We start from the raw sequence: 12593 nt of genomic DNA on the forward strand, positions 1-12593 counted from the left end.
TGACGACGAGGAGGGCGGGGCCGGGCCGTGAGTACGCACGACCGGCCCCCAATCGGGCTAATCAGCCGAGGAGAGGGATAAAGGCAGCCGGATGCGGCAGTTCAGGAGAGAGAGAGAGCCACACGCAGCTGCCGTGTGTGCGTTTGTGTTTTGTCTATATGTTTTAATTTTACATTAAATATTACTTTGATGGTTCGTCCAGTTCCCACCTCCTCCTTTCCCATTTTAACCCTCTGTTACATTGGTACCGAAACCCAGGAGAGAGGAGGGATGCGCTGTCGTGGAGTCCTTGCCACTACCAGCCAACCGAGGAGCAGCCACGGCCGTCCGCCCGGGGACGGAGGTGTCACTGCCGGCCACTGAGGATCTGAGGCACGTTGCCATCCCCCGATAGGAAAAAAGAATAGAGAAAAAAAATAAAAGAGAGAGAAAAGAGGGGGAGGAGCGTGACCGTCTGCCTGGGGCCAGAGGACCCACTACCGTTCACTGGGGGATGAGCGTGCTGTCGTCCGCCAGAGGTTTGAGGAGTGGCTGAGGGCCGTGCAACAGCATATCTGGGCACCGGCGAACCAGGTATTTCCTCTCTCTCCTCTCTCTGCCACCCTGTCTTGATCCTTTCCTCTCCACTTTTTTTTTCTCCCTCCCCTTGTCCCCCTCCCCAGCTCTAGAGAGGTGGGGAAAAGCCTGCCGGCAGGCACAACCAGAAGGTCAAAGCGCCCCCTCAGAAAGGGGGGGGGGCGTACCTCATGCAGGGGGTTCCCCAGCCTGAGGCAAAGGAAGGAGGAGTGTGACGAGTGAATCTGTCTGTCTAATCTACAGTATCTTTGTCTGTCTGTGTAATCAATATGTCTGTCTGTCTATATAAATGTCTGTCTGTCTTACTATGTGTGATGAATATCTGTGTGACGACGAGGAGGGCGGGGCCGGGCCGTGAGTATGCACGTCCAGCCCCCAATCTGGCTAATCAGACGAGGAGAGGGATAAAGGTAGCCGGATGCGGCAGTTTGGGAGAGAGAGAGCCACACGCAGCTGCCGTGTGTGCGTTTGTGTTTTGTCTTTATGTTTTAATTTGACATTAAGTATTACTTTGATGGTTCGTCCAGTTCCCGCCTCCTCTTTTCCCATTTTAACCGTTACAATCTGTCTATCTGACTGTCTGACTATATATCTGTCTGTCTGTGTTATCTGTCTGTCTATAATTTAAAAGTTTGATGATAAATTGTTCACATTTACTAAGTACTCTGATGTAATGCATTAGGTAGTCACTGAAATGGTGATTAAGAGTTGTAAACATATTATAACTTTAACTGATAAATGGTAATTGGTGTCAAATGTAAGAAATATTTTCTTTCTTTTCTAGTTCAAATTGTACAAACTTTACATGTCTAGTTAAGATATCCATGCTATACAGTTTGCTTACTAAAGTTTCAAAAACAGTAAATTTGACAGAATATTAACTGATATAATTTAAATAGTATCAAATGATACCAATATATAAATGTTTAAAAAAAATAATAAAGTCTATACACCTTATTAACATAAAAGCACTAATGCAAAACTTTAATATGATGTAAGAAAGCATTAGGTCTCACTATATTAATGATCGCCTGTCATTTAGAGTCTTAAAGTAATCGATGCTGCCTGGCACCAAATGAAGGTCTTTGTCTGCTCTAAAAGCCTACAGGCAATTAAACCGAATAACAAATAACTCTACATTAATGTGTTTCCTGAAAGGAAATCCTAACAGTTATGATTCACTTCATTGGTGCCTCACACTTTTAACATTGAGTGATCTTTCCATTTGAACACAAAGCCATTTACAGCACACACACTTCTCTCAAGCAGTGGGTCAATCTGAAAGAAGAGTGGAAATTGTTTCCTTACTTTAGTGGTCAAGAACTACATATTATACAATACAGAGGGTTTTATTGTTTCATCCCTGGAACATTGCTTGCCTCTTTCTTCTTACATAATACAGTTATGTAAACTCAAATCAATAATGTCCATTTATTTATGTCGATAATTAGACTAGCCATCATAGGCGGAGGAGTGAACATACCATAGTTTATAATAATAGGCTGAATAGGCTTATAATAATAATACAATTAAAAAATAATAATAATAACAAATATAAATACATTTATTGCCATCTGGAGCCATATATTCAGTCAAGGCTTAAATTGGGCTGCAACGGTCCGGCACCTTTGCTTGTTTGTCAAGCTATTCTATTTCTTTTATGCTCCAACACGGTATTTGTTTGACACATTTCAAACTTTCTGGCTCCATTTCACAAGTACACTTGCTCAGAAACCTTTAAAGTTAATTATGCTTCGCTCTAGTCAGTTCCGCATGCTGGTACAGGCAGCTATTCAAGAGCGGTGCGAAATGCGTGCCCCCGCATACAGACGCGCATTCCACTTCTCTATTGTTCTGTGGTCCAATCTCTAATTCATAGAAATCACAAAGTACATTATGGAATCAACTGCACACGCATTTCTGTGATCAATATGCAGTAGCAATTATGCTTAGTTTATTTTAAAGCTGTATACCCCTTAAAAATGTGCATTTACGTGACTCCAGTCAGGCTTCCTAAGCAACCAATTGGCCCGGTTGCTAGGGTGGGTAGAGTCACGTTGGGTTAACCTCCTCGTGGTCGCTATAATGTGTGATTCTCGCTCCCGGGGGGGCACGTGGTGAGTTGTGCATGGATGCTGTGGAGAATAGCGTGAAGCCTCCACACGCGCTACGTCTCCGCGGTAACGCGCTCAACAAGCCACATGATAAGATGCGCGGATTGACGGTCTCAGATGCGGAGGCAGCTGAGATGCGTCCTCCACCACCCCGATTAAGGCGAGTCACTACGCCACCACGAGGACTTGGAGCGCATTGGGAACTGGGCATTCCACACTGGGGAAAAAAGTATGTGCATTTACAAAGCAAAATAATTGGATAGTTTAGCATGTTCAAAGGAAAGATGCCGCCTCACCTCAGGCAAGAAGAAGATAAACTTGTCCAAGCTGTCATCTGATTTTTATCAAATGCATAAAATACATCTGATATCATTATAATTTTTTAACATTTTTTTGTCATTTAATATACAATACTATATCAAATAGGACTATTTTCACAATCAAGTTAAATAATGACTAAATTATAGGCCTATTACAGAATCCCAGTCAAAGAGATTCATCGAGAGAGAAAAAATTATATTCCATGAAGTAGGCATATGCCTTTGAATATACTGTATACATATTAAGACACGCATATTTTTAATTGAATGAATGTCATAACAGCAATCACATGATTTTAAGGTTCCCCACCTCTGAAATCTTAATTTAACCCCTGCATTCAAGAAAAAATATTTTATTAAATGGCATCTACTACCAACTGTAAATGTTCACACTCCATACAAAGATGTACCTGGATGAATAAATGGTTAATTATTGTTATTTACACAGACACCAGTAGGCTACTGATATTAATAATTATTTTAGCGACTCAGTATTAGGCTACAGCAAGCAAATATGCACGATTTGTTTTATCAGCATAACAGCAAATTAAATACTATGTAGTAAGCACTCTTTGCTGATGCAGCAAAATAAAAAACGGAACCATTTGGACCTGCATGCAACGTTAAAAGTGGTCCCGCACCTGTCATGCAGTTGAATTAAAGTTTTGGAAGTTAAGATAAAAATCCATGATCTTCACAAGATCATGGAATGATGATGAATTTATTTTCAGTCATCTCCATGCTGGATCGTTTCGAGTATGATCGGATGATTATTGATTTAAACATGAATGGATGCAATTAAAAAGGAATGTTACAAATGCGGATACACTCCAATGCTACCATAATGTAATAATTGTGTATTAATGTAAGAATTGCACTACGTTATTATATATTTGTTTTAAAATGTTAAATTCTTTCAGAAATAAAGATATTCTCCATGCATGCAGTGACTCGAGGTTAACGGTTTAAGATGAATTTGGCCACGGTCACTGATCTAGAGTCAGCTTTCCCTTTACACTAGTAATTAAAGTTTGTATATGAGGTGGGGAAACTGATCCTAGACAGTTTTCTGGTGCAGCGACGAGCAGTGTTATCCATGAGCGTTAAAAGGGATTTCCAATCAATCCCTAATAAGCATTAATACAAACGTCATGCCCGTGGCCAGGGGAAGGCCACGCCTGGCCCAGTCTTACACACGCTCCACCTATGCTAGCTATGTACAAAGTGGTATAATGTAAAGTCAGTCAGTTTTAATCTCAAAATAAACCCCTTCATGGTGAAAAACTTGCACTGAGGTCCCGATCACTCTGCTGGGGATTATTTTGCAACGGTATACATTATCAGTAGAACAGAGTTGAATTGAATCTTTATTACCACATTCAATAGTGCAATATAGGAATAATGGAAGTGATTTACATATCCTAAAACTTACTTTCTCTTCTAAAATTGGATTAGGCATACCTAAGAAAGGCTATAAGGCAGTTTAGTAACTACCCTTAGCCTAAAGAGGGGGGAAAAAAACACCTAAAACAACCACAACTAAACAGATTATGGACAGTTTGTAAAGTATTAATCCTGCTGTCAAGGATTCCAACGTCCACAACACTTAACAGGGACTGCAAACAGACGCACCCCACGCAGTAACTGAGAAGAGCGTTGAGGGCGGAGCGTCGGTTGGCGCTGAAATCCCGCAGCAGACTCAATGGGCGCTCTGAAGCGCGGGGACTGCAGGCACGCGTCGCTACACGCGCACCTGACGACAACGGTCGCGCTCTGACGTCACCACAGCGCTGACCGCAAAACGGAAAGCATCTCACGCGCTTACTCTCATCACTTCACCATCATGCAGACCTGCTTCTACACTCATTTGCCTTATCTCATGGTAGTATTGTTATAGTAAAAGGTTACATAATTTTCACGAGTCATTTTATTAATTTACATTTTTATTTTCATCATCAGGATTATGCAGCAGATCCAGTCAACAAAATATATACTGGAGATTTGTTGGACTTCTCTGCAGGTGAGATGGGATTTTATTTACACTTCCACTCAAAAGTGTGGACACATCTACTCATTGTTTATTATTACTATTTTACACATTGTAGAATAATTATAAACTCGCCAAAACAACATAATACAAGTGGAAAAATGAGAATTATGCAGTGAACAAATAACGGTCTTATATTTAAGCTTCCTCATAGAACTTTTCAAGGAGTTTCTATGTATGTTGGACATTTGTTGGCTGCTTTTCCTGCACCATCAGTGCAACTCCATAGTAAAATAAAAATGAATTAAAATTGTAGTTTTGTAAGGAAATGCATGCGTAGGCACAATACTTGTCTACTAAACTAATTTCAAGCATTTATAAGCCTTTAGATTAACAGGTCTTTAAGATCATAAGAAGCATAAACTCACTAAATTGTATCCAAACTTTTGACTGGTAGTTTACTGAATTAGACTTTAAGAGATAAATTATATCAGCTGTAAATCATTCTTTGACACAATAGTCTGGGATTTAATGTAGTTTACTTTAAGATACAATACTGACACATTTAAACTTTGAAAACTTTCATATTCAACTGTAGGTTATAACAGAATGGCACAATCATAAAACAAAACATGGCAACAAAGAAAAACATTAAATGACCCCTGTTCAAAAGTCTTTATACCCTTAGTTCTTAATACAGTGTATTGCCCCCTTTAGCATCAATGACAGCGTGCAGTCTTTTGTAATAGTTGTCTATGAGGCCCCAAATTCTTGCAGGTGGTATAGCTGCCCATTCGTCTTGGCAAAATGCCTCCAGGTCATGCAAAGTCTTTGGTCGTCTTGCATGAACTGCATGTTTGAGATCTCCCCAGAGTGGCTTGATGACATTAAGGTCAGGAGACTGTGATGGCCACTCCAGAACCTTCACCTTTTTCTGCTGTAACCACTGGAGGGTCAACTTGGCCTTGTGTTTAGGGTCATTGTCATGCTGGAGTGTCCAAGAGCGTCCCATGCGCAGCTTTCGTGCAGAAGAATGCAAATTGTCTGCCAGTATTTTCTGATAACATGCTGCATTCATCTTGCCATCAATTTTCACAAGATTCCCCGTGCCTTTAGAGCTCACACACCCCCAAAACATCAGTGAGCCACCACCATGCTTCACAGTGGGGATGGTATTCTTTTCACTATAGGCCTTGTTGACACCTCTCCAAACATAGCGCTTATGGTTGTGACCATAAAGCTCTATTTTGATCACGTCACTCCAAATAACAGTGTGCCAGAACCTGTGAGGCCTGTCAAGGTGTTGTCGGGCATATTGTTACTGGGCTTTTTAGTGGCATTGGTGCAGTAAAGGCTTCTTTCTGGCAACTCGACCATGCAGCTCATTTTTGTTCAAGTATCGTCGTATTGAGCTCCTTGAAACAACCACACCATCTTTTTCCAGAGCAGCCTGTATTTCTCCTGAGGTTACCTGTGGGTTTTTCTTTGTATCCCGAACAGTTCTTCAGGCAGTTGTGGCTGAAATCTTTCTTGTTCTACCTGACCTTGGCTTGGTATCAAGAGATCCCAGAATTTTCCACTTCTTAATAAATTTTCAAGGCTTTTGATATCTTTTTATATCCTTTTCCATCTTTATAAAATTCCATTACCTTGTTACTCAGGTCTTTTGACAGTTCTTCTCTGCTCCCCATGGCTCAGTATCTAGCCTGCTCAGTGCATCCATGTGAGAGCTAACAAACTCATTGACTATTTATACACAGACACTAATTGCAATTTTAAAAGCCACAGGTGTGGGAAATTAACCTTTAATTGCCATTTAAACCTGTGTGTGTCACCTTGTGTGTCTGTAACAAGGCCAAGCATTCAAGGGTATGTAAACTTTTGATCAGGGCCATTTGGGTGATTTCTGTTATCATTATGATTTAAAAAGGAGCCAAACAACTATGTGATAATAAGAATATGATCACAATTCTTAAATAAAAGAAAATAATTTATTTTCAAAATCAATGTCAAAATTTCACAATTTCTGCCAGGGTATGCAAACTTTAGAGCACAACTGTATGTATATATATCAGTCACAACATTAAAACCACCTGCCTAATATTGTGTAGGTCCCCCTCGTGCCGCAAAAATAGCGCCAACCCGCATCTCAGAATAGCATTCTGAGATGCTATTCTTCTCACCACAGTTGTACAGAGCGGTTATCTGAGTTACCGTAGACTTTGTCAGTTCACACCAGTCTGTTCATTCTCTGTTGATGTTTGAGGTCAACAGAGAATGGCCAGACTGGTTCGAACTGACAAAGTCTACGGTAACTCAGATAACCGCTCTGTACATTTGTGGTGAGAATATCATCACAGAATGCTATTCTGAGATGCGGGTTGGTGCTGTTTTGGCGGCACGAGGGGGACCTACACAATATTAGGCAGGTGGTTTTAATGTTGTAGCTGATTGATGTGTAATATACAGGTGCATCTCAATAAATTAGAATGTCGTGGAAAAGTTCATTTATTTCAGTAATTCAACTCAAATTGTGAAACTTGTATATTAAATAAATTCAATGCACACAGACTGAAGTAGTTTAAGTCTTTGGTTCTTTTAATTGTGATGATTTTGGCTCATATTTAACAAAAACCCACCAATTCACTATCTCAAAAAATTAGAATACGTCACAAGACCAATAAAAAAAAAAACATTTTTAGTGAATTGTTGGCCTTCTGGAAAGTATGTTCATTTACTGTATATGTACTCAATACTTGGTAGGGGCTCCTTTTGCTTTAATTACTGCCTCAATTCGGCGTGGCATGGAGGTGATCAGTTTGTGGCACTGCTGAGGTGGTATGGAAGCCCAGGTTTCTTTGACAGTGGCCTTCAGCTCATCTGCATTTTTTGGTCTCTTGTTTCTCATTTTCCTCTTGACAATACCCCATAGATTCTCTATGGGGTTCAGGTCTGGTGAGTTTGCTGGCCAGTCAAGCACACCAACACCATGGTCATTTAACCAACTTTTGGTGCTTTTGGCAGTGTGGGCAGGTGCCAAATCCTGCTGGAAAATGAAATCAGCATCTTTAAAAAGCTGGTCAGCAGAAGGAAGCATGAAGTGCTCCAAAATGTCTTGGTAAACGGGTGCAGTGACTTTGGTTTTCAAAAAACACAATGGACCAACACCAGCAGATGACATTGCACCCCAAATCATCACAGACTGTGGAAACTTAACACTGGACTTCAAGCAACTTGGGCTATGAGCTTCTCCACCCTTCCTCCAGACTCTAGGACCTTGGTTTCCAAATGAAATACAAAACTTGCTCTCATCTGAAAAGAGGACTTTGGACCACTGGGCAACAGTCCAGTTCTTCTTCTCCTTAGCCCAGGTAAGACGCCTCTGACGTTGTTTGTGGTTCAGGAGTGGCTTAACAAGAGGAATACGACAACTGTAGCCAAATTCCTTGACACGTCTGTGTGTGGTGGCTCTTGATGCCTTGACCCCAGCCTCAGTCCATTCCTTGTGAAGTTCACCCAAATTCTTGAATCGATTTTGTTTGACAATCCTCATAAGGCTGCGGTTCTCTCGGTTGGTTGTGTATCTTTTTCTTCCACACTTTTTCCTTCCACTCAACTTTCTGTTAACATGCTTGGATACAGCACTCTGTGAACAGCCAGCTTCTTTGGCAATGAATGTTTGTGGCTTACCCTCCTTGTGAAGGGTGTCAATGATTTTCTTCTGGACAACTGTCAGATCAGCAGTCTTCCCCATGATTGTGTAGCCTAGTGAACCAAACTGAGAGACCATTTTGAAGGCTCAGGAAACCTTTGCAGGTGTTTTGAGTTGATTAGCTGATTGGCATGTCACCATATTCTAATTTGTTGAGATAGTGAATTGGTGGGTTTTTGTTAAATGTGAGCCAAAATCATCACAATTAAAAGAACCAAAGACTTAAACTACTTCAGTCTGTGTGCATTGAATTTATTTAATACACGAGTTTCACAATTTGAGTTGAATTACTGAAATAAATGAACTTTTCCACGACATTCTAATTTATTGAGATGCACCTGTATATATATATATATAATTTATAATTGTTTTGTTTGCTTATATTTTCATTCACAAAATGGTGTTTATCCACAGACACACATTTACCACCTCTTGAATTTCCAGATGACAGAGACTTGAATACTTCTCTAGAGCTGAGTAGACAGGTAGGTGTGTGTGTGTGTGTGTGAGAGAGAGAGAGAGAAAGAGAGAGAGAAACTGGGGTGATGCAGAACTGGACCCTTTATTTAAATATTTTTTTATCGTCTACTTAAACATTAGAAAACTTCTAAGAGAACTGGCAAACAGCAGTCATGAGGAAATATGCACATGCCGTATCTTCTGATCTCCACATACCCGGAAAATGTCCAATGTGTCGTAATGTACCATCACTTCTCCTTTTTGTTCAGTTGCCTAGTGACTCATACTAGACAAACAATTATTATCTCGTCATGATAAGTGTTCTGACCACATGATGTCAGTCCATCTTTATGTTTGTAATTCAAATAACTGAGCAAACTATTCAGATTGTGTGGCATGTCATCTGATAGATTCTGTTTCTTATGAAATTGTATGACTGTGACTGAGTCCTGACTTCAAGTATGCAAACTGAGTCTGAGTTCATTCTGTGCATGATGTATTTGGCGATTGTTTTGTGAGCAATGTGTGAATAGAACAGGATTAGACACATCATCTCTGACGTCTCAGTACTAGTGAGTGTTCACATACCTTACTAAGTGTATTATTGAGTGATAGTCATTTTTGTCTCTCCACAGCTTCATGCCACTCTCAGGAGAAAGCAAGAGGAAATATCAGCCCTGAGGGACAAAAACACGCAGCTGAGAAAGCTGGCTACACAGGCTGAGCGTTGCGCCACAATTCTAGATGTAAAGCATCCTTTCAAAAATCAGTCTATTTAAATCACCTTTGACCAATGAATTGCCATAAAAAATGAATTTTAAAAATAATTTTATAGAGGTTACACTCACAAAGTGCAGTTTCTAGATAATTAAATATTTCAAACTTAATGTTAACAAGCTGAATATAAAAATAGTTTATACTAACGTGACTTTTCCAGGCCTGAACATCACAATGTTAAAACTCCCTGATATTTCCAATTTTCACTGAAACATTAAAGGTGAAGTACGTAATTTCTGCACCACTAGTGTCACCAAAAGAAATTGAAAAAATAATGACTGTTATCATATCTGATATCTGACTGTCAAACCGGTTTTCCAAACAACCCCCTTCTGCCATTGGTTGAACAAACAGATAGTCCTGCCCCAACTTCATGCCATTGGTTGAACCAATGTTGCTGTGTTAAACTGGTTGGGTTGCAGAAACAAACAGAGCAATGTTTTGGTGCCGTCACAAAGCCACTCGATTTACACTTTTCAAGGGAATCGAGGAATATATGGCTTGCTTATAGTTGACTCTGCATATTAAGCTGGGATAAGATAAACTATTTTAATATTGATACAACTGATGAAGTTTTGTGTTTCCTCACAATAGTTTTGCATTCCATCATAATACGTTTTGCATTCCTATGAAAATGAACAATGGTTTTACTTTAGTATCTATAGTTCAATCAAGACAAGTCTCTGAAAAATTTAGCATGTTAGTGTGGGTATGACATACTGATATGATATTGGTCTTGGCAGACCAGATCGGCTACGCTGCTGCTGTTGCAGAGCAAGTTCGGAGACTTGCTACTGCTAGAACATACAAATACATTCTGAGTTAAGCATGTGGACATGCTGCTGCATAATTAACAGAATTACCATGTAGCAGATCTAGACCAGTGGTGCTGGGGTGGTGGAGTGTTTCAGAGAAAACTTTTGTAGTGCAAACTGAACTTAGTTATTTCAACTATGGTATTTGTAGTAAAACCATATCCACAAAATGTACCATGAGTTACTACATGAAATATATTTTAACCATGATATTTTTACTTAAACCATAGTATAGTTATTATACAGGAAAACCAAAACTATGGTAATAAAAATCATAATCTAAAAACATGGATACTACAGTTTTACTATAGTAACAACATGGTTAGTTTGTGGTACAGGTATCATGGTTTCACTGTAGTAAAACTGCAGTCATCATGACATAAGGAGGTTTTAAAAATCATGGTACATTTACCACAAATTAACTTTACTATAGTAACACTAACCACGTTTTTTGGCAGAATTATTATAATTTCTATTACCATAGATTTAGTTTTTCTGTATAATTACTACGGTTTTACCACAAATATTATGGTTAGGATAGTTAAAGCTATTGCGAGGGAACGCAAAACTATAGCGAGGAAATGCTGAACTATTTTAGAAAATAAATTCTCTCCCTGTCCTCTAAGGGGCTCTGTTTAATACAGTATGTACTTATTTGAATATATTACATTATCACACATATCTGTGAAACATCAGCAGCCAGATGGCAGCAAGCTCCATATTCTGTCCATGTCACACCCACACATGACCCGTTTTCTGTTTCCACTTCCTGTCTAGGCCTTGACAACATTATCCCAGAGAGACTCATTGTTGCACTTTACACCCTTGAGGACATTGTCACAAAAAACACATGCTGAGTCAACTGAGGGGCATTCTACTGGATCAGAACACTCCTTATTCTCTCTACTGACTCAGGAAGAACAATCGGACCATTCTTACACAGCTTTAACTGACTCTACCAGCACTGAAACCCATAGTCCAACATCAGGAGTCAAACGCCAGCTGTGGTCCAGCTGGCATGACCTTCTCTCTGAAGATGCAGATGGTAGCACCCATAGAGATGATGCTGAGGACACCAGCTTGAACTGGCAGTCGGGTTCCAAACGGCCCAGGCTTGATGATGAACTTGTAGAGCTAAACTTGGAACATCTGAAATCACAGCTGGACCAAGACGAATGGGCTCCTCAGCAACTAACAGAAGATTCAGCTCTGACTCAGAGTCTTGAAGTCTCCTCTGAAGGCCCAATCGCAGAGAGGGTGAACATATTTGGGGCTTTTCATGGGCTTCATGTGGTTGCAGAAACTCCATCTGTCAAATCTGGTCTTAACACAAGCGGCGATCGAGAGAAAGGCATTTGCTTTAAGATCTCAATCAGGGAGCACAGTACTGTAAGGACCAAGGTTTTCCCACACGGAAAGGCATTCACCTCTCGCACACCAAGCGGGTCTTGTAGGTTCCTTTGGGTTCCTAATGAAGACTAAACGGTCATGTAGATCAAAGGAATTCAGTGGGTATTACCCTGGTGAAAAGACAAGTTCAGACCAGCATGAACTCATCCACGCTGGTTTTGTGCTGGTCTAGTTGGTGGAACGAACACTGTTATGTTCTTCACCACCAAAACTAAGCTGTTAAAGCTGCTCTTTCTGCATGCAGTGAAGCTGGTTGATCAAGGAAAGCTTGCTGGTTAATTTAGGAGTACACCTTCTGTTTTGTGAAAGAATTCATACCAACTTTTCTGTTCTGGTTAAAAAGTCCCGGTACACTACAGTAGATACACATCACACCTCCCTTTTGATTATAAACATAAACTTGGATGTAGGCTTGTTAATCAT

General features: G+C 40.1%; 1 protein-coding gene across 1 annotated transcript; it reads left to right on the forward strand.

The window, feature by feature from the left end:
- Positions 1–3944: 3944 nt before the first annotated feature.
- On the forward strand, positions 3945–12509 carry LOC127433558 (multicilin-like). The gene is made up of 5 exons (XM_051685593.1): positions 3945–4892; positions 4970–5030; positions 9124–9194; positions 9804–9914; positions 11538–12509. Exons 1-5 carry the CDS (start codon positions 4854–4856, stop codon positions 12240–12242), a joined length of 987 nt encoding a protein of 328 aa, XP_051541553.1. The 5' UTR covers positions 3945–4853; the 3' UTR covers positions 12243–12509.
- The last annotated feature ends 84 nt before the right edge of the window (positions 12510–12593 follow it).

Source organism: Myxocyprinus asiaticus, chromosome 43 (genome assembly GCF_019703515.2).
Source record: "Myxocyprinus asiaticus isolate MX2 ecotype Aquarium Trade chromosome 43, UBuf_Myxa_2, whole genome shotgun sequence".
Lineage (NCBI taxonomy): Eukaryota > Metazoa > Chordata > Actinopteri > Cypriniformes > Catostomidae > Myxocyprinus > Myxocyprinus asiaticus.